Source organism: Mustela nigripes, chromosome 1, assembly GCF_022355385.1.
Source record: "Mustela nigripes isolate SB6536 chromosome 1, MUSNIG.SB6536, whole genome shotgun sequence".
NCBI lineage: Eukaryota > Metazoa > Chordata > Mammalia > Carnivora > Mustelidae > Mustela > Mustela nigripes.
In genome coordinates this window covers 13,675,403-13,698,816 of record NC_081557.1, presented here as the reverse complement: position 1 = coordinate 13,698,816, position 23,414 = coordinate 13,675,403, and the positions used below count along the sequence as shown (strand labels likewise).

General features: G+C 35.8%; 4 protein-coding genes across 4 annotated transcripts; all 4 read left to right on the top strand.

Annotated features, from left to right (window-relative positions):
* The first annotated feature begins 98 nt into the window (after positions 1 to 98).
* On the top strand, positions 99 to 1,043 carry LOC132010012 (olfactory receptor 8K5). The gene has a single exon (XM_059388006.1). The coding sequence runs from the start codon at positions 102 to 104 to the stop codon at positions 1,041 to 1,043; it is 942 nt and encodes a 313-aa protein (XP_059243989.1). The 5' UTR covers positions 99 to 101.
* A 4,186-nt stretch (positions 1,044 to 5,229) lies between these two features.
* Positions 5,230 to 6,189, top strand: LOC132010003 (olfactory receptor 8K1). The gene has a single exon (XM_059387995.1). The coding sequence runs from the start codon at positions 5,230 to 5,232 to the stop codon at positions 6,187 to 6,189; it is 960 nt and encodes a 319-aa protein (XP_059243978.1).
* A 7,357-nt stretch (positions 6,190 to 13,546) lies between these two features.
* LOC132027790 (olfactory receptor 8J3-like) lies at positions 13,547 to 14,494 on the top strand. Its single transcript, XM_059416749.1, has one exon. It carries the CDS (start codon positions 13,547 to 13,549, stop codon positions 14,492 to 14,494), a length of 948 nt encoding a protein of 315 aa, XP_059272732.1.
* A 7,547-nt stretch (positions 14,495 to 22,041) lies between these two features.
* On the top strand, positions 22,042 to 23,414 carry LOC132009992 (olfactory receptor 8U9). The gene is made up of 2 exons (XM_059387985.1): positions 22,042 to 22,950; positions 23,397 to 23,414. The coding sequence occupies exons 1-2, from the start codon at positions 22,042 to 22,044 to the stop codon at positions 23,412 to 23,414; spliced, it is 927 nt and encodes a 308-aa protein (XP_059243968.1).

Sequence of the window (23,414 nt, the reverse complement as noted above, 5' to 3'; positions counted from 1 at the left end):
TATCTACATTCTGTCTGCAAACATTATAATATGTTTAAATGATACTATGTGAAACTGATGGCAACCTCTCTGTTTCTTCCTAGAAGAGCTAACTGGACTAAATGGACCAACAGAATCTAACGTCACTGACTGGGTTCATTCTGATGGGGGTCACAAGGCTGCCTGAGCTTCAGGTTCCCCTGTTTGGGGTCTTCCTCATCATCTACACAATCACAGTAGTGAGCAACCTGGGACTGATCACCTTGATCCAGCTGGACTCCCGCCTCCACACACCTATGTATTTTTTTATCAAACACCTGGCTTTTATTGACCTTGGTAATTCTACTGTCATTTGTCCCAAGATGCTGGTAAATTTTGTTGTGGATCAAAATACCATTTCTTATTGTGCATGTGCCACGCAGTTGGCTTTCTTCCTTATGTTCATCATCAGTGAGTTTTTCATCTTGTCAGCTATGGCCTATGACCGCTATTTGGCCATCTGTAACCCTTTGCTTTACAATGTTATTATGTCCCAGAGACTTTGCCATATGCTGGTGGGCATTCCATACCTCTACAGTACCTTTCAGGCTCTAATGTTCACTATTAAGATTTTTACATTGACTTTCTGTGGTTCTAATGTTATCAGTCATTTCTATTGTGATGATGTTCCCTTGTTAGTTATGCTCTGCTCAAATGCACAAGAAATAGAATTGTTGATTATAGTATTTTCAGCATTTAATTTGATCTCTTCCCTGCTGGCAGTCCTAGTGTCCTACATACTAATTCTGATATCTATATTTCGAAAGCATTCTGCAGAGGGCAGGAAAAAAGCTTTCTCCACATGTGGCTCTCATCTGACAGTGGTGGTTGTGTTCTACGGGTCTCTGTTATTTATGTACATGCAGCCCAAATCTGCCCATTCCTTTGATACTGATAAAATGGCCTCTGTGTTTTACACATTAGTGATCCCTATGCTTAACCCCTTGATCTACAGCCTAAGGAACAAAGAGATAAAGAATGCCTTCCACAGGGTCATTAAGAATCAATGCAAACTTTGTATCTAATATTCAATAAGGAATATTGTTGTAATAAACTATGAAAGGCAAATGCCACTTAAAAATTTAATAGATAAAATTATGGTTTTTTTGGCTCCAGAACAGAGACTAATTATAACTTGCAAATTCTTTCTCTTATTTTCAACCAATATATTTATATATTTAGCTCATATTTTGGATCTTAATTAAATACACCCACCCAAAATATTCCTTGTTTTTGATTTAATGTTTCTCTTAATGTGAACCTCACATTATCTACATTCTGTCTGCAAACATTATAATATGTTTAAATGATACTATGTGAAACTGATGGCAACCTCTCTGTTTCTTCCTAGAAGAGCTAACTGGACTAAATGGACCAACAGAATCTAACGTCACTGACTGGGTTCATTCTAATGGGGGTCACAAGGCTTCCCACTGAAAACCTTTATTAAATGCTGCATCCGTAAAACAAGTGTGTGTTTGTTTCTGTCAGGGCTTTTTTGGTGGGAAGTGGTAGGTATCGTCTCAATCTTGTTTTCACTATATTTTCTGGACCCACAACAAAGTGTAAACAGAGTGAGTCTCCTGCAGATAATGTATAATTGGATCAGGATTTTTTTTAATCCATTCTGTCAATCCCTACCTTCAGAGAATTTAATTTCTTTACATTAAAATAATTACGTTACAACGTCTACTTGAGCTTATGGCCCAACATCAACCTGGTCATGCCTACAGTAAGAGTTCAGAAGGTGGTTAAAAGAATGAGCTTGGAAATGTAAGTTGAACAATTCCAGAGATCACACAGAGCAGGAAGACATGAGAATTTCAGAAAGCTGGAGTGTAGCATCCATATTCAACACCTACGCATCCAAAGAGATCTTAGAGGTAAAAGCTATTTTAAACTCTTTTCTGTTCATATAGTTTGGAAACAGGTTACAAAGCAAAATAAAAACCAAGTCAAAACAAAACAAAAACCAAGTCACCCTTGTTTATAACATTATTAACATTGTTTAACATGGTTTATGACTTAATATTATCTTAGGAAGACACAAAATTATAGTACCTAATATAAAATTTTTAGCATCTAATCACAAATACTATGCATATGTGAAAATAGAAACATGTGACCCCACCAGGAGATGATTAAAATAGGTCCTGAAATAGTGATGATAGAATTATCAAGCAACGATTTTAAAAGATATTATAAATATGTCCAATATACTGAAAGATTTAATAAAAACACTCACATTTTTAGGACACAAATAAAAATTAAAAATGACCAAGTGGAATTTCTATAAATTAAGACAATAGTAGATGCAAACAAATATATGTTGAATGAGAATAGTAGCAGCTGAAAAATAAATGACAACACACTTAAACATATCACAATGGAGCCTACCCCAATGAAGCCAGAGAGGATACAAAAATTGGATAAACACAAAGTGATCTGTGGAACAATAACAAGCTCCACACTAAACAAGGGGGAAAAAGAGTATGTAGAGCAGAAAAGCCACTGGAAGAAATGTCCAGACTTTTTTTTTCTCCAAATTTATTAAAAAACAACTATATGATACATTTACATATGGGTACATGTTTACATATAGATATATGATATAAGAAGCTGAAATTATCCTAAGCAGGGTAAATAGAAAGGAAATTACACCAACATCAAAATCCAGTTTCTAAAAACCAATGATAAAGAGAAATCCTTAAAAACAGAGATGAAAGATACTTTATGAACAGGTGAAGAGAAGATGTACCATTGATATGCTGGCAGCAACAATACAAGTCCTAAAGCATTGTCTTATATCAACTCATAATTATATATCCAGTAAAAATATCTTTGGATAGTGGATGTTGTATTATCAAATATTACATAGTATTTTTCTAGGAAGTCAATCTTTCATTTGATCATGCATTGTGTGTGTTTGGGAGGGTAATATACCTAATACATGTATGATATACAACTGAGATGCTGACAAAAGCATACTTATGATTTCCAGTATTTAGTGATATTGTGTAATTTATTTATTCAGTCAGATACAGGCACAAAATACCTTTGACTTTTCTCAATGAGACATTACAAGAATAAACGAGACCCATGGTACTCTCCCTCAAGTAATTACATGCAATTTTTTTTAAATCCTAGAGTTAGATTAAAATTTTAACAAAATGAGTCTCAAGGGAGCAGGAAAATGTTTAAATACATTTAGCAACAACCAGTGAGGATTAAACAGCAGTCAAAGTAGATTCTCCGGTAAGGTGAGTAGAGAACACTGGCTTTTGAAAATGTTGGGACATATAGCTTCAACTGGATCATCACCAAAGTCTTGAAGGGCATTATGATCTACAAAACGGTTTCTTCCTTTGCACTAGACTTTCTCGTCATCAATAGGATTAATGTGTTGGAGACACTTGTTCTATACTCTCTGGTACTCAAAGCTGTGCTTTTTAGAGTACCTTTGTTTTCATATAATTCACTGCTTCTGTCATCTATTTTAACAACAGTCTTTGTGTATCCTTATTTACCTGATGTTCCTCCTGTCCTACTTTTCATTTCCTATCAACTGACTCAAGGTGACCTTAAGAGAAAGACTGTTATTGTGTTTATGAGAATAGATTCTGAAGACAAAATAACTTTTTTGAATTTTGACTCCACTACTTACCTGAGTGACCTTGGTTCAGTCACTTTTTTGACTTCCAAATGGATATGGTGATATTCTCTACTTCCTAGAGGTACTGTGTGCATTATATGAGTTAATGTATGTAAAGTGCTTAGAAAACTGTCCAGCACATGACGAGTTCTCTATCAGTGCTTGATATCCATTTGTATTCTTCTTCCCACTGGGACTCTTTAGATGAATCTCCATAAAAAATTCATAAATAATGAATAATCCTTTTTGTATAAGAGGAATGTATTATTGGAAGATCATTAGAAAAAGCGATTCAATAAGCAGAAACACCAGATGTGGCAAATGTGGACAAGACAGTAACAAAATTCTGAAATTAACATATTACACTATATTTTGCATTGGGCAAATCAGCTGAGCCATATTGCGGTGAGAATATTGAAATATGTATTTAATGTCAAAGGTTTCCTGAAGACCACCTCATGCATTGGTCCACCAACCTTTTAGAAAGGTTTTTATTTGTTTGTTTGTTTTATGTCTTGCTACTTTAAAGAGATACGATTATTGCCCACAAGGTAAAGGCTAATGGTTTAGGTATAGATATTTGTTTTCTTTCTTTCAAAATTTTAAAAGGCTGATGTATATAATAGGTCTTTTGACATACTTAACTTTGGGTCCAGAAAAGCAGGCCATTGTTTCAAAACAACCACTTCAAAGTATTTGGCCCCGTTGAAGAATGCTTGAGCAAAATTTCCATCACTGCGTTCTGTGTGGACTACAGTCTCTCACAGGAATGCCATCAGCTAGGGATGCCACAGGACCCATGTTAATCTTGGTCTTGGAAAGCTTGGAGGACCTGGACTTCTACCTTTACTAGGGTCAAGGATGGAATGTCTAGAGTTTCACAGGTTTCCACTTTATTGGTTACTTTAAAACATAGGAGCAGGAATTAAATTCTGGAAAGGGAAATGCTGGGTCCCTCCAGCAGTTGGCCGCCTAAGTCACCCAGGGCTTTCTAAAAGGGAGACTTCATGGGTGGGGAGCCGGCTCTTTGCCTAGTTGTGTAGCTGGCAATGTGCTTATCTGAGACATATTTTTTTTTTGAAATTAACACCTTGGCAATGAAAAGCTTAGTCTCAGGGATTTACATTCCAATAAAAAAAAAAAAACTGATTGTCAGGCACCTACACTACATTGTGAGTGAAGGTGTTTGTAGTTTGGGCCTGATGGTAAGAGGAGTCTCCATTTATATTTTACGATAAAGTATATCTGCATCTGGGTACCTGGATGGCTCAGTTGATTAAATTTCTGACTCTGGATTTTGGCTCAGGTCATGATCTCAGGGACCTGGGATTCAGCCCCGCATGGGAATCAGATGCTCAGTGCAGAGTCTGCTTGTGATTCTCTCTCTCCCTTCCTCTCTCTCTCTCTTCCTGCTCCCAGTCTTTCTCTCAAATAAATAAATTAATTAAATCTTTTTAAAAAGGATATCTGTATCTCATGTATAATATTTTAAATTCTCTTAGAAGATAGCATCTCAAATGTAATACATAATTATTTTATACCTTACACAGGTTACCAAGATGAACCATATGGAGAAAGAGAATCATACTGCAGTGAGTGAGGTGACTGAATTTATTCTTATGGGGATCACCAACAACCCTGGGCTGCAAGCACCTTTCTTTGGAATCTTCCTCCTCATATACTTGGTCACGGTGATGGGCAATCTGGGCATAGTTATCTTGACCCATTTGGACTCCAAGCTACATACTCCCATGTACTTTTTTCTTAGACATTTGTCAATTACTGATCTTGGTTATTCCACTGTGATTGGCCCAAAGATGATGGTAACCTTTGTGGTGCCCCAAAATACAATTTCCTACAATTGGTGTGCCACCCAGCTGGCAGTCTTTGAGATTTTTATTATCACTGAACTGTTTATTCTTTCAGCAATGGCCTATGATCGCTATGTAGCCATCTGTAAACCTCTCCTCTATGTTGTCATCATGGCAGAGAAGGTGCGTTGGGTGCTGGTCCTTGCACCTTATCTCTACAGCACATTTGTGTCACTCTTTCTCACAATTAAGTTATTTAAATTGTCCTTCTGTGGCTCTAACATTATCAATTACTTTTACTGTGACTGCCTTCCTCTCATATCCATGCTTTGTTCTGACACACGTGAATTAGAATTGATCATTTTAATTTTTTCAGGCTGTAATTTGCTCTCTTCCCTCCTGATTGTTCTTATGTCCTACCTGTTCATTCTTGTGGTCATTCTCAGGATGAACTCAACTGAGGGGAGATACAAAGTCTTCTCCACCTGTAGCTCCCATCTGACAGTGGTGGTTGTGTTCTATGGGACGTTACTGTTTATTTACCTGCAACCCAAATCTAGCCATACTTTTGATATTGATAAAATGGCCTCTGTGTTTTACACCCTGGTGATCCCTATGCTGAATCCATTGATCTACAGCTTAAGGAACAAAGAAGTAAAAGATGCTCTGAAGAGAACTTTAACCATTGGATGCAAAAACTCCACTTAATGTCTTACTATGCAGTTGCAAAGATGGGTCCAAAAATCTTTGTTTAACACTCTGCCAGTCCAATTGCAACATCAAAAAATAGAAATGCTTTACCCAATTGTTTTCCTCTTTTTCTGCGTAAAACATTTCCTCTTCTATCTCCCTATATTCTTCTTCACTCCAGTTGAATAAATAAACATTGTAGCCAGATAATTTAAGTCCTAAATGATGTCCAAGGTGATATTGGAGCTTAGAGGCAAATCATACTGAATGTAATGCTTGTAGAGGTTAAAAAAGAAGTCTTAGTCAAACAGAAGAAAATTAATTGGAAAATTAGTAATGCATATTTTATAACAGTCACTTTGTATTAACACTAAGTAAGATGGAATCATGAGGAATGTGTAGGCTAGACAGGAGGCAAGAAAGTAAGTAAATATATGATTATAACACAACATGAACAAATTGTTTCAAGAATCTAGGCTAAATGGAATATAAAGTATACCACTTCAGAATGAAATTTTCAACTGGATTGAGTTTATATTTTCTCTCAAGGATACAGTGGTCCTTTGGGAAGATTTTTTCATTAAGAGCATGAGAAAAATATTGGCTGATTCTGAGTCCCCCTTGACAGATCCTCACACAAGATAGCTATCTTTGATTTATGATAGCCTGCTGATAAGCGGATTTAGGATCAACAAACTCACCATAAAGTGGTTATCTGGTCATATACCATAATGACACCAGCATTTTGAAAAATTTATAGCAGTAATAGCAAAGATTAAAAATAAATGAAACATTCGTGTCTATTTTGTCTCTTTCACCAGCCTGTATAAACAGTGATGATAATTTGTATGGACGATGCTAATACAAGGCTTCATTAAAATTGTGCACTCACTTAGCAAATGAACAGATTCCTTACATCTTTGCATTCTCCTTGTTGTTTAATTTTTTTAGGTTTTTAAAATATATACACTACCCCAATAATGTTTGTTTCAGTCTAACTTAGTATTCAAAGTTAAAACTGTAGGGAATTAAATCAAATATGAACCATGGCCTCCTTGTCCCAAATCCATGTATTTTGCTTATTTTTCCCTTTTTTAATGCATTATAGTTTATTTATAGAGTGGATCTTAAACATTCTTGCCACAAATTTAAAAAAATAACTATGTCAGGTGATGAAAATGTTAATTAGCCTGGTTGTGGTGACTGTTTCACAATAAATGCATATACAAAATCATCAGTGTTGTACACCTTAATTATTGCAATTTTTATTTATCACCTGTAACCTCAATAAAGCTGTATTTTTTTAATTTTTAAAAATTAAAAAACTGACTAAATAAAACACAAACTGAACACAGTAAAAGAAATGCGAAGTTTTTTTCTCTGATTTTATCAGTTTTGTTTATCATGTTGACTTTGGATCCTCTTTCTAAGCATATATGTTGTTATGAATACATTTTATTTTCTAGAGTAACATTTTATATTATACCACACAGTCCTTTTTAGTCAAATATATTTTTCTTTCCCAAATTCTATTATTTCCATTATTATCCATGAACCAAAAGTAAAGTCAAATAATATTAATAGCATTCTCCTATATCATCCATAACAAAAATGGCTTTTAAAAAATCATAATGCGAGTCTTCGGGAGCAGTGTTGTTGTCTGCACCAGCAGTATCGCCATCGGGAGCAGGAGCTTCACCAGGGAGGAGAGCTACTGGGAGCATCATCGGGAAGGGTCGTCCTCAGGGCTGACCTCATAGATCCTCTGTACACATGAGCTGGGACTTTAAGTAGATCTCTGTTTCTATCCCAGACCAGTGATCCCACAACTCTAGAGAAACAGTGAGGTCAAAACAGCATTAAGAACCCCTCCCAAATACTTGCAGTGAAATCCAGGGAGAGACAAGATGGCGGGGAAGTAGGAGGAGGAGCCTTTTCAACCTGTACCCTAAAGTGAGCTGATTACCTTCCAAAGAACTCAGATCACCCACGAAATCAGCCTGAGATCAGAATTATACACATCTGGATCTCTACAGGAGCAGAAGGCACCAGTGGGCAGTCTTTTTGTTTGTCTGTTTTTGTTTGTATACTTCATAAATCTTACCTTGGAGCCCATTTGGGCTGAACCTTCTCTTTTATCTTCCCTTTATTTCCTCTCTCTCTCTCTCTCCTTTTTTTCTTTTTCTTTTCTTTTTTCTCTCATTTGGGTGGGGAATCCTGATTGCTCAGAAGCATTCCAGGGTGCACATTGACTGCACCACAGTCGATACATCCAGCTACATCTGTTCAGCCATCTCTCACCAAAATGACTAGGAGGAGGAATGCCCAACAGAAGAAAAACACAGAGGATGGAGCTTCTGCAACAGAGCTAATGGCTATCAACATAAACAATATGTCAGAAAAAGAATTCAGGCTAACAATTATCCAGGCAATAGCTAGGTTGGAGAAAGCCATGGATGACCAAATGGAACTGTAGGGCCGAACTGAAAGCACCCAGATATGATGTTCACAATGTTAGGGCAGAGCTGAAAGCTACCAGGGATGAGGTTCACAATGCTCTCAATGAGTTTTAATCTAGTCTAAATTCTATCAAAGCTAGGGTAACTGAGATTGAAGATAGAATTAGTGATCTAGAGGACAAATAGATAGAGAGAAAGGATCAGGAGGAAGCCTGGAACAAACAGCTTAGAAGCCACGAAAACAGAATCAGGGAAATAAATGATTCCATGAAACATTCCAATGTCAGAATTATTGGAATCCCTGAAGGGGAGGAGAAAGAAAGAAGTCTAGAAGATATAGTGGAACAAGTTCTTCATGAAAATTTTCCCAATCTCGCGAATGGAACCAGCGTTCATGTACTAGAGGCTGAACGGTCTCCACCCAAGATTATAGATTCCAGAAAAACATCAAGGCACCTGATACTCAAATTGAGGAATCATAATTGTAGATATAATCTCTTGAAAGCCACTAGGACAAAGAGGCTCCCTACTTACAGAGGAAAGCCCATCAGAATAACATCAGACCTGTCCACAAAGACCTGGCAAGCCAAAAAGGGCTGGATGCTAGATTCCCAAGTGTGAAGAATTCTATCAGCTGTTATGTTTAGCTCCTGAAATTATCACATATTGCTGACTGGAGTGTACAGAAGTCCTTCACTTTGGAAAAATGTCACTACTAAATATCCCAGGAATTGTCCTCCTGGATGTTTATCCAAGAAGAATGAAAACATGTTCAGGAAAACATGTATATTAATTCTACTGACAACTGTATTCATGACAGTAAAAACTGGAAATATTTCAACTGCCCATCAATAAATACAATGATAAATTATAGTAAATACTTAGAATGGAGTATGACTCAGTGGTAAAATGGAATAAGTTGTCCATGGATTCAAGAGAGTGGATGAACTTCAATAGCATTAAGTTGAGCAAAGGAAACCAGATACAAACATACTATACTTTTCCATTTACATGAAGTTCCAAAACAGGTAAAATGAACCTATGGTGAGAGAAGTCATAGTAACTCTGGGTTGGTATATAGTAGGGGACAGTTTGCTACAAAGAAACACTGAGGAACATTTTAAGGTATTGAAATATTCTCTTATTGGAAGCAGTCGTAACTCAGGAGATGTTATTTTTCAAGTACTGTCCATGCATACTTGGCATTTGATTTTACCTAAATTATAACTTAAAATATATTGTTTTATTTATATTTTTATATATTGTTTTAAAAGAAACTGGTACAATAGGGTCTTTGTTTCTTTTTTTTTTTATTTAAATTCCAGTTAGTTATCATACAATGTAATATTAGTTTCAGATGTAGAATTTAGTGATTCATCACTTACATATAGCATCAAGTGCTCACCACAAGTGCCCTCATTAATCCCCATCACCTATTTAGCCCCCCCCCCAACCACCTCTCTGTAACCACCAGTATATTCTCTATAGTTAAGAGTCTGTTTCTTGGGGCACCTGGGTGGGTCAGTGGGTTAAAGCCTCTGCCTTCAGCTCAGGTCATGATCTCAGGGTCCTGGAATGGAGCCCTGATTCGGGCTCTCTGCTCATCAGGGAGCCCGTTTCCTTCTCTCTCTCTCTGCCTGCTTGTGATCTCTGTCTGTCAAATAAATAAATAAAATCTTAAAAAAAAAAAAGAGTCTGTTTCTTGGTTTGCCTCTCTTCTGCCCCTGCCCACCATATTTGTTTGTTTTGTTTCTTAAATTCCACATACAAGTGAAATCATATGGTATTTGTCTTTCTCTGGCTGACATTTCACTCTAGCTCCATCCATGTCATTGCAAATGGCAAGCTTTCATTCTTTTTGATGGCTAATATTCATTAATATTCATATATATACATATATAATAATAAACATGTATTTAAACACTGTGATATACATTATATTTACATATAACATATCATAACATAAATATTTATATATGTTATATATGTGTTATATATAACTATACATATATATTTAAATACTGAATACTATATATGTATATATACACATATATATAATACTAAACATATGTATATAGTATTCAGTCTTTAAAATATTTATGTGGTGACAGTAAATTTATGGACATGACCCAGGGTTTCTATTTTAAATACTCTGTTTGACTCTTCTCTACTAATTGTGTTTTATCTCTTCTCACCTGAAATACGTCATTAAAAAATAATTAAAATAATAATCTTATTACCTGTAGATTCTTTTGGTAGGACACATCCTCCTTCTAACATCCACAAGACTCTATTCCCTGAAATAATGATTTGTTAATCGTATTCTTTGAAGTAAAAGTGAAGGAAAAAGAGAAATGGTGGCATAATAAAAATACTATTTATAGATAGAGGGTTTTTTTGTTTGGTTTTTTGGTTTGTTTGGTTTTGGGTTTTTTTGGCAGAGAGAGAGAACAAGCAGGGCGAGCAGCAGACAGACAGAGAAGAAGGCAGAGGGAGAAACAGGCTCCCGGATAAGCAGGAAGCCAGATGCGGAAATCAATCCCAGGACCTTGGGATCATGACCTGAGCTGAAGGCAGCCACTTAACTGAATTAGCCACTCAGATCCCCTAGATAGTTTGTTCTAACTTCACTGCTAGACCATGGGTTTCTACCTCTTTGATATTGGAATTTTGCAATAATGAATCTCTGAATGTAAATGAGTTATTTTGGCAGATACACCTTAATCACCATGTCTCTTAGATGTCAGGGAATTGAACTTACTTCAGTAATGTAGGTTCATACTGCTACAAAGATGACTCAAAGAGTCTCTGGTTGAATTCCTAGAGGAAGATCTTGTTAATGAACCATTCCCAAGTGGCATCTTCCCCAAGGATGTAAAAGGGAACTTGTGGATCCTAGAATCACCTGTGCTTCAACTATTTTATTGAACCCCATTTAGAGATTCTCACTAAAAGCCTGAAGCAGATTCTCCATTAGAGGTAGGTAGAAAATATTTATCTTATTTTTGTATAATGGCCTTTGAAAGATCCAAAATGAACCCTCAAACTGAGCTGTTTTATTTCATTTTGAAAGACACTTGACACTATTTATAATAGAATAATACAATATTTAAAATAGTCTGTTTCCAAGATTTGTAACTTTGCAAAGAATATATGTTGTTAAATATAATCCAACTATTTATGTCTCCATGATGTATTATTATTATTATAATTATTATTAATCTTGTGTGTATGCATACTTAAACTTTTGTTAAAGGGTAGATGTTATGTTAAAGGATGATATAGTCTTGACTGTCTAGAATTTAAGCCCAGGTCTTCAGATAGGACATGATCACAAGATTTCTTTGGACCAGATGCCTACCACTAGAACTATCAGTTGGGATTGGGAAGGGATTCTAATTGGCTTAGTTACGAAAAGATGATCATCCTTGAAACAAACATGTCTAGAATATGCAACCATGTTATAATAACACACTGATTCTTTGGAAAATATGTGCAATGAGATTATCATAGAAGCTCTGTAATGTAAGGAATTTTGTCATCACGATAGTAGTGAAAAATGTCAGAATTAGGAAAATACATTGAGAAAAAGATCAACTAAAAACAAAGGCCAGGTATATTATACATTAAAAAATGTTATAAAATTCTATTAATTAAAAATATTATTTAAAAATAAGCATAGTGAAAAAAATACAAGGAATTTTTTATAACTTTTGGGACAATAAAGAAAAGTTATGGGCACCTAGGTGCCTCAGTCAGTTAAGCATCTGCCTTCTGCTGAGGTCTTGGGCCCAGGGTCCTGGTGTGGAGTCCTGCACTGGGCTCCATGGTCAGCAGAAAGCCTGCTTCTCCCTCTGCCTACCACTCTCCCACTTGTGTTCACTCACACACTCTCTTTCTCTGACAAATCAATAAATAAAATCTTAAAAAAAAAAAAAGAAAGAAAGAAAGAAAGAAAGAAAGAAAGGAAAGTTATAACGGGAAGAAAAAGAGGGGGTGCCTGGGTGGCTTAGTGGGTTAAGCCTCTGCCTTCAGCTCAGGTCATGATCTCAGGGCCCTGGGATCGAGCCCCACATTGGGCTCCCTGCTCTGCAGGCAGCCTGCTTCCCCCACTCTCTCTCTGCCTGCCTCTCTGCCTACTTCTGTTCTCTCTCTCTCTCTCTCAAATAAATAAATAAAACTTAAAAAAAGAAAAAGAAAAGAAAAAAGAATTAGTATCCGATAAAGCATAGTGAGTTGTTTTATAAAAATTTGTAATTTTCACAGATCTTATTTTCTGAAAGCTGGGAAAAAATTAGTCATCAGAAAAATAAAAGACATATCTCCATGTATTTTTGCCGAGTTGACAAAATGGAAAATGAAAACAAAGCAGTTGACAAACATGGATGGTAGAAATTTCAAATTCAATGCCCATCAAATAAAAGTTATATAAAAATAGGATGAAGGAAATGAAGCAGTATAGACACTAGAATCACTCAATGTTCAGAAAAATCAAGTCCCAGATTAGGAAATCACAAGGAGACCTTGGATTATTTGGAGGCATACAATTCCTCAAGCCTTTCTCACACTCAAAAGACATGATATGAAGATATGAACCATGGCTTCAAATGTTTGTAAGCTAATAAGTTATTCATAATTTAAAGAGATGCTGAGGAAGTAAATCATCAAGTAATGCATGATGCTAGATCACCTGTTTAATTTGCTATGCTTGCTTTTCCTCTCTTCCAAATGATTGCAAAATTTATTTAACTAGTCTGTGCACTCTGATATTAATATCTGAGTTGGATTAGTAAATGGTTCCAGGAAATTTCATCTAAGGAATATACTATCTAATGACCATCCTAGAAAATAATTTCTTAAAGTTTGTAACCACTCTTCCTTTTCCTCTCCAAACAGATGACTATCCAAACCCTTCCATGGCTCCTGGAAATTTCACCCAGGTCACTGAGTTTATTCTTACTGGAGTCTCAGATCGCCCAGATCTCCAGATTCCACTCTTCTTTGTTTTCCTGCTGATCTATGGGCTGACCATGGCAGGGAACCTGGGCATCATCATCCTCACTAGTGTTGACTCTCAGCTTCAAACGCCCATGTACTTCTTCCTCAGGCACTTGGCTATCATCAATCTTGGTGATTCTACTGTCATTGCTCCTAAAATGCTAATCAACTTTTTAGTAAAGAAGAAAACCACCTCCTATTATGAATGTGCCACCCAAATGGGAGGGTTCTTGGTCTTCATTGTAGCTGAGGTGTTCACATTAGCTGTGATGGCCTACGACCGCTATGTGGCCATTTGCAACCCCCTGCTCTACATGGTGGTGGTCTCTCCACAGATCTGCCTCCTGTTGGTGTCCCTCACATACCTCTACAGCTTTTCCACAGCTATTGTGGTTTCATCTTGTATATTTTCTCTGTCTTATTGCTCTTCCAATGTAATCAATCATTTTTTCTGTGACATTGTCCCACTGTTAACATTGTCCTGCTCTGAAACTTACCTTCCAGAGACAATCGTGTTTATATCCGCAGCTACAAATTTGGTTTTATCCTTAGTTATAGTTCTAGTATCTTATTTCAACATTGTATTGTCCATTCTAAGGATGCGTTCATCAGAAGGGAGGAGAAAAGCCTTTTCCACATGTGCTTCGCATATGATGGCAGTCACGGTTTTCTACGGGACACTGCTATTCATGTACTTGCAGCCGCAAGCTAACTACTCATTGGATACTGATAAAATTGCTTCTGTGTTTTACACGCTGGTGATCCCCATGTTGAATCCCATGATCTACAGCCTGCGGAACAAGGATGTGAAGGCTGCCTTACAGAGATTTCTGGCAAATTCATGCTGCTCTTTGAAACCAACGTAATTTTAGAACTCCAAAGGTAAATGATGAAATGGTTAGAGAAGGTATCCCATATCAGAGAAAACAAACATTAGGTGGCTGACTTATAGATTTACAAGTAACTCCAGGATTTAAAAGCAGCTGGGATTTTGGAAGCACTGAATCCAAAAGTAAACTGACGTTCTTGGAAATAGGAGGTTAAAACAGGAACGAGCATTATTTGCTAACTTAATATGTTGGTACCCAATTTCAATGAAATATTATCAGGAGTCAGGATACATAGAAGTTAAAAAAATGTAAATAGGTTTGAACAGAGCAATACAATATGGATGAGAGAAGTAAGTTGTTCTTTCTTATCCTTTGTCTTCCTTTTTGCCTTTTGACTGGGTATGTTGGGATATAGTGGATCAAGGCATCTGAGGAACTATTATTACAGATGGCTAAAATCCTTTTCATAACCAAGTTGGTAAAATCAAACTGAAAATCATATTTAAAATAAAACTTTCTCTTTCTTAATACTGTTTGATTAAAAATATATATATATATACCACTGATAAATTTATATTCTGAAAACTAACCAAATATAATTGAAATTATTTTTTTTAAAGATTTTATTTATTTATTTGACAGACAGAGATCACAAGTAGGCAGAGAGGCAGGCAGAGAGAGAGGAGGAAGCAGGCTCCCTGCTGAGCAGAGAGCCCGATGCGGGACTCGATCCCAGGACCCTGAGATCATGACCCGAGCCGAAGGCAGCGGCTTAACCCACTGAGCCACCCAGGCGCCCTAATTGAAATTATTTTAATGCAATTAGTATAATTTATATAACTTTTAGTGAAAGACCCAGAGTGAAATCATTGATAGGTTCATGTTGATTCATAAACTTACTGGATTCTGTAAGATTTTCCTCTCCAGCTACTCTAAATATCAACCTTCTTTATTGTATGCAATATATGTATTGTATTGTGATATCATTAGACATTCCAAGAATCACGTGTGTGAGAACTCCTTATATCATTAGCGGGACATTTAAATTGTTTTTGCAAAAATTTTTATTCTGTCTTCTGATAGTTCTTGATCAGTGAGTGTACACCAAAATCTGTTGTACAATATTGCATAAAAGTAACCAGCCTGTATCTCAGACCTGTCAAATCAACATCACCACATAGAGGTCAATAAGTCCATATTTTAATCAACTCTATGAGTGATCTGATATTTAATCTTCAGAATGACTCTCGACAAATCAGCAAGTACTATACTGGAAGAGATGCCAGCATATGTCACTTCATTCCACTTTGCTTTATTGAACTTGGCAGATATTACAGTTTTTAAAAAAAGTCTGAGGCAACCCTGCCTTGAGCAAGTCTATCAGCAACATGTTTCCAATAGCATTTGCTCATTCTGTGTCTCTGGCACATTTTGGTCATTCTTGCAATATTTCAAACATTTGTGATGGTGATCTCTGATCAGTAATGATGACTCAGTGAAAGCTCAGTTGATGGTTAGCATAATTTAGCAATAAAGTTTTTTTTAATTAAGGTATGTACATTTTTTAGATGTACTACAATTACACACTCAATAGACTACAGTACAGTGTAAACATAAAATTTATATACCTTGGGAAACCAAAAGGTTTTATTTTATTTACTTTATTGTGATACTTTCTTTATTACATTGGTCTGGAATGAAACCCTCAATATCTTATAAATGAATTCAGTGTTAAGAGTTTCTTCAAGTATAGGTACTAAATCTTTAGTCATAATAATTGTGATATAAGAGAGGAAATGTAATCCTACAAAACAAAATTAGACTCATAGACATGAAAGCATTATAATTAGGGTACCCTTGGATTACTCCCCCAAATCTTTGTTAAACTGTTCCCTACTAATTTCCTTACAGATTATGGATCAAGAAGATGTGGTATATATACACAATGGAATACTATGCAGCCATCAAAAGAAATGAAATCTTGCCATTTGCGACAACATGGATGGAACTAGAGCGCATCATGCTTAGCGAAATAAGTCAAGCAGAGAAAGACAACTATCATATGATCTCCCTGATATGAGGAAGTGGTGATGCAACATGGGGGCTTAAGTGGGTACAAGAAGAATAAATGAAACAAGATGGGATTGGGAGGGAGACAAACCATAAGTGACTCTTAATCTCACAAAACAAACTGAGGGTTGCTGGGGGGAGGATATTTGGGAGAAGGGGGTGAGATTATGGACATTGGGGAGGGTATGTGCTTTGGTGAGTGCTGTGAAGTGTGTAAACCTGGTGATTCACAGACCTGTACCCCTGGGGATAAAAATATATGTTTATAAAAACTAAAAAATTATTAAAGAAAAAAAAATAAATTAGATTACTTCTAAAATGGAGAGAGAAGAAATAGGAGGCAGCCCAGAAAAAAGTTTTCTTTTATCATTTGCACTAACATTGTGACAAAGCTGTTAGTTGATACTTTGCATTGTTTCTTCCTTCCTGTAGTTTATTATAAAATTATTGATGAATGGTCCTAGTTTTAGAATGAACAGCTAGAGCAGAAGCTTTAGGAAAGTGAGGAGGCCACGTAGTACTTCGGAATCTTCTTATTACCCTGAATGTAGGCATGGGAACAAATAGATCCACTAAGTAATAACAAGGAATAAAATTATGTAGAGTTTTTTAATACACATCCCTTGTTACTCAATCTTAAAATGTTGATATATTCATACAGTCTAATGTTATAAAATGGAAGTCCTTGATTTACTACATTGGTTTGTCTGATCAGCCAAGCTCTGCTCACTGGACATGGTCTTTATTACCTATTTATTCATAGACACGATGCCCTATAAATCTTATTTGTGATGAGACATGGGTGAAGAAATGAATGTTCAAGAGGAACTGAACCATAAGTTATATATGGATCCTTATAGCAGTTGGGAGAAGTCCGAACAGAAAACTGTGAACTGATATTAAACAAGAACATCATGTAAAGTATAAGCAGGATTCACTGAATAAAGTTTATAAATTCCCATAGAAAATGTAGTGTTGGTTTTCCATGGTGCTCTTTAAAATGTCCTCTACCAGTTCTATTTTATTTAATTCTTTGACCTGATACAATAAATTAAGATAAAAACAAAAAAGCACTGAGGAATCAAGTGTAATTTCTGGACACTTAAAAAATTTCTCATTCTAGGAAGAGTTTCCTTTTAATGTGTAAGGTGTAATGGCTTCTTCAGAAAAACAACTGGTATTCCTAAGGATTCTGTTTGTTTTTATGTTAAGTATAGTACTGTACTTAATGTTCCATCATCTCAATACCAAAGCACAAGTCATGACATTTAGTAACAAGGCACAAGCAGAGACAGGATATCTAGCCATTGTATCAGATCTGTTCCTTAATCTGGGGGGAGGAAGAAAGACACATTAAATACACAAAAAAAAGGAATATTAAATATCTGGAACATATAATTCAAACATACACAATTCCCTATCTTGATTCCTATCTTGATCTTTACCTAGCTTGATCATTATTTACAAAATGTAAGCGTGTTGTGATTTTTAAGCATTTTCTGTAATTTCTCCTTTAGTCAAATGTTTTGTTTACACATCATGAAAAAGAAATGTTAGATTTCATCCCCTTTTTCATTATATTGTAGCCCAGGATTATAGTTCAATTTTTATTAAAGGAAAAGTAAGGGGCAAAGTTTTAATTCATAGTCAGTGTATAAAACTCACATATCCACATTCCTTTCCCTATACACTAAATTGGCAATATATTTCTTATTCATCATCTAGGTCAGAGTGACTAGAATGTCCCAGAACTTTACCAAATGCCTTGTGTATTAAGAGGTAGGTTTTCAGAGGAATAAGATAAATGTTTCATAGAAAATTATAAGAATTTTTAAAAGGTCATTCACACCTGTCCTTTAAAAAAGCCAATTTCAAAAATTGACCCTCATAATCTACTATAAGAAGTAATTTTTAAAAAATTAGCTAATAAGGGCACCTGGGTGGTTCAGTGGGTTAAGCCTCTGCCTTCAGCTCAGGTCATGATCTCAGGGTCCTGGAATTGAGCCCCACATCGGGCTCTCTGCTCAGTGGGAAGCCTGCTTCCCCCTCTCTTTGTCTGCTTGCCTCTTTGCCTACTTTGTGATCTCTCTCTGTCAAATAAATAAATAAAATCTTTTTAAAAATTAACCAATAGTATTTTAAGAGTTAGGAGAACCTTAGAGCAAAAACTTTGTACTAAAGGCAGAGCTATAGATATGCAGTTCTTCAAAAACAGGGAATCACAGAAATAGATCTTCAGCCTGCCTTGAGATCCCTGCTGAGCACGTACTATAATTTTTCTGAAAATCTTATTTGCAGTTGAAGTAAGATCCTTTGGGAGAGAGGCACTAATAAGTACATGTAGTCAGCTGCTATTCAAAGCCATTATGCAGAGAAACAGGAGTGCCTTCTACCCAGGTAGGTCAGAAGAGCATTTTTCTAAATGGCCAACTTTGACTTATTGACTTGTAATAACATTCCTATAGCAGCTCAAGACAAGAATTTTAAAAATTAAATAGAGTATAATACGATGGACTAGATAAAAAAAGCTTGGAGTATCTTCTGTAACATGAACAGTGTTTTCTCTGACTTTACATTAGTTGTATATATATGAATTTCTTTTTACAGTTAAAATATATTTTATATAACATATTTTTTCCTTTAAGATTATATATTTATTAAATATGTATATATTTTATTTCATATATGTATTTTCTTTTTATATTAAAAAAATAAAAATTCCAGTTTAGGATCTATGAGAAAATTTAGGAAAAATCAGGCCCATGATTTACCATATTATAATCTATCAAAAGCTACTGTGTTTCTGCATTAACAGTAGCTAAATATTTTACTCAGGATTAGCAGGGCGTATATTAGACAAAGGTCATCAACGTGTCATTAGAAATATTTTCCAAAACACTGACTATAACATAAGAATAAGGGGAAGAAATAGCCAAATATTATTATGATGATATTAATCTTTAGATTTTATTATTTATTTGAGAGAGAGCAGCGAGAGTGGGGTGAAAGTGCAGAGAAGCAGACTCCCCACTGAGCAGGGAGTCCAACTCTGGCCCCATGACCTGAGCAAAAGGCAGACATTCAACCAACTGTGCCACCCAGGTGCCCTACGATATTAATCTTAAATTAGTTCACTCAGCGTTAATATGTAATTCTTCATTACCTAACGTTTAGAGGAGACTGCATTAAGAAATGACAAAAAGCCAGGGTGGCTCTCAACCGTAAGTGTCTAACTAACACCCAGCAAGGGAAGAGTTATGAAAAGAAATGGTTGTTATACAGTGGCAAGACCTATAAATGAATCATGTCTAAAGGGATTCTAGAACAAAAATATGAAATATGTTAACATGGGAAGTAGCTCTCACAGAAAAGATGATGTTTATTAACAAGACTTAAGGATAAATGAATTTCCCTTCATCATTTTTCTTGTGGAGCAGAGTACTAGGAACAGCAAGGACAAAGCAAAGAAGCTTGGAGAGGCATAATATTGATAGGTGGAGACCAATTCTGTTAACTGAACCAACAGATGTCCACTGATGGTGGAGAGGATTAATGGAATTGGGATTATAACATATTCAGGGATGAGATTATAAAAATTTGCATACACTTTTAAATAGAATTACCCACATTTTATTTTTAATACAAAGTAAAGTGGTTTGTACGTACAAATGTCAGAGGTTTCTATTTCAGAAGTGGAGCAAAACAATGAAGAAGAAAAAAGAAAAGAAAAATAAAGGAAATTTGAATAAAGCTTTCTTTCTTTCCAGTCTAGTCTATTGTCTCCTCTCTGACTGCTCTGTCTCCAGACAGTCGTGCCTGGAAATCAATGGTTCTCAACATATGTTATTGGAGGAGAGAATGAGTGAATCGACATAAGCTTCTAAGGGAGTGGCAGTTGGACATAATCAAGACACGTATAGAATGTGCATAGTCCTGCTTGTAGATCGGGGCAGGAGGTGTTCCTTAGGTCTGTTTGTAGATGAGTTACTAATGACTGAGATTGGTAAAAATAGAGCTGGTGTGGGCTGTGCCAGAGTGTAGCTTTTGAAGCTCCTTTGTAAATACTACTAGATCATGGTTCACATTTTAGAATCTTCACCAAGATTATTTTGACTAGTTAGAATAAAACAGATTCTCATAGAACACAAAAGAATGTGCAAGAAAAGCACATTCCGAGTCATGAGACAATTATTCTGGATATATTTATAAGCTCTATGCCATCACGTGACAAGATTTGTTTTCATTTCTCAGGTGTAAGAGCTGGAAAGAGAGACAGAAACAGAGAGATAAAAAGGGAGAGAGAGAGAGAAGGAAAAGAAGAGAGAGATGACATTAATAGTAAGAATATGGTTCTATAATTTCTATGCCTTACTAAGATAAATTTCCATGAATTTTAGATACTCAATAATTCAATTATGAAAGTCAAGCCTATGAAAGTCAGTCACTAATTCCAAGAACTATCTGTTCCCTTCTTCCTATTTAGATAATGTCATTAACTGCATTTTACAGACCACTAAAGATTAAATACCCAGTGATTAAAAATTAGCAGAATTATCAGATGCATATACAGAGAGATCTAACTTGGTTAGTTCCATGGGCAATGCACAATAATACTATTTCAAAATAATAAATCATATTAATTATAAATCGTGAAAAAGAAAAAAAATAAAGAAACTTGGGTAAAATGAATAAGAAAAATAGGGATTCATTTTATTTTATTTTTTTAAAAGATTTTATTTATTTATTTGACAGACAGAGATCACAAGTAGGCAGAGAGGCAGGCAGAGAGAGGGGAGGAAGTAGGCTCCCTGCTGAGCAGAGAGCCCATGCAGGGCTGGATCCCAGGAAGCTGGGATCATGACCAGAGCAGAAGGCAGAGGCTTTAATGCATGAGCAGCCAGGCACCCCTAGAGATCCATTTTAAAGTAAGAAAAAGAAAATTAATATATGAGACACAATTTAAATCTATGTTTCCTTAATAAAAGATAAACAAGTTGAAAGAAATAGAAGTTGACTTACAGAGACATATATTTCCAAATCTCTTGAAAAGGATCAATTTATAAACTATTATAATTTATAATGTATAACTCACTATAAATTATATAAGATTCTTATGTAATATATAATTCAGATTATTAAATATATTAAATATATTACATATGTTAACATAACATAGGTTATAGTAAACAATAACTTACACATTTCAACAGGTTACATTATAATTTTGAATAGCTTAATGCACAAGACCTTTGAACAGAAACCAAGAAAATGTGAACTTTTCCATTGGTCCCACCCTTGTATACACATTGCATTTGAGAAGAGAAGTAGGCTGTTCCCACATACAACTCTTTCTATTCTCCATCTCATTCGCAGAATCTCAAAATGCTAACAATCTCTATATTAGCAATGAAGCCTCTTTACAAATTATGAAAGTAAAAAAATACTACTTATTGGAATGTCAACTTGAATTTAACTCTTTTCTCTACTTCCTTATGCAGATGTCTTGAAAAGATATGGCTCAGATAAATTGCACCCACGTGAAGGACTTCATTCTCATGGGCCTCACAGATCAAAAGGAATTAAAGATGCCCTTCTTTGTGGTTTTCTTATCTATCTACCTTTTCACAGTAGTAGGCAATCTAGGTTTGATCTTAGTCATTAGAACAGACTCGAGACTCAACACTCCAATGTACTTCTTTCTTAGCAACCTAGCTTTTGTTGATTTCTGTTACTCTTCTGTCATTACACCCAAAATGCTTGGAAACTTCTTATACAAACAAAATGTTATCTCCTTCAATGCATGCGCTGCTCAGTTAGGCTGTTTCCTCACGTTCATGGTATCTGAGTGCTTGCTGCTGGCTTCCATGGCCTATGACCGATATGTGGCCATTTGTAATCCTCTCCTCTACATGGTTGTAATGTCCCCAGGAATCTGCATTCAGCTTGTGGCCATCCCGTACAGCTATAGCTTCCTGATGGCACTGTTTCATACTATCCTTACCTTTCGTCTCTCCTACTGTCACTCCAATATCATCAATCATTTCTATTGTGATGACATGCCTCTCCTCAGGCTAACCTGCTCAGACACTCACTCCAAACAGCTTTGGATCTTTGCCTGTGCTGGGATCATGTTCATTTCTTCCCTTCTAGTTGTCTTTGTCTCCTACGTGTTTATTATTTCTGCCATCCTGAGGATGCGTTCAGCTGAGGGCAGGCGCAAGGCTTTCTCCACATGTGGCTCTCATGTGCTAGCTGTCACCATATTCTATGGGACCCTCATCTTTATGTACTTACAGCCAAGCTCAAACCATTCCCTAGACACAGACAAAATGGCCTCTGTCTTCTACACAGTGATCATTCCCATGTTGAACCCCTTAATCTACAGTCTCAGGAACAAGGAAGTGAAAGATGCCCTGAAGAAAGTTATCATCCGTAGAAACCAGGCTTTTAAAATGTTCATGAAATTGAAGACGTGATTTGAATAAGTATGAATGGGCTTCTCTTCATTGTCTGGTTTTTCCTCTTAAAAACTGTCAGAATGTATATTTTTATTTTTTTATTTTTATTATTTTTTAAAGATTTTATTTATTTATTTGACAGAGAAAGATCACAAGTACGCAGAGAGGCAGGCAGACAGAGAAAGGAAAAAGCAGGCTCCCTGCTGAGCAGAGTGCCTGATCCGGGACTCGATCCCAGGACTTAACCCACTGAGCCACCCAGGTGCCCCAGAATGTCTATTTTTAATGTGATTTCTGTATATCTGCTCACTATATAATGAAATTTTCAAAATATTTTCACTTAGAATGAGATCTCAGATGTAAAAATAAACATAACAATTTATACCCATTTTCTTATTTTAAATGGAAAGTATATTAAAAATAATTAA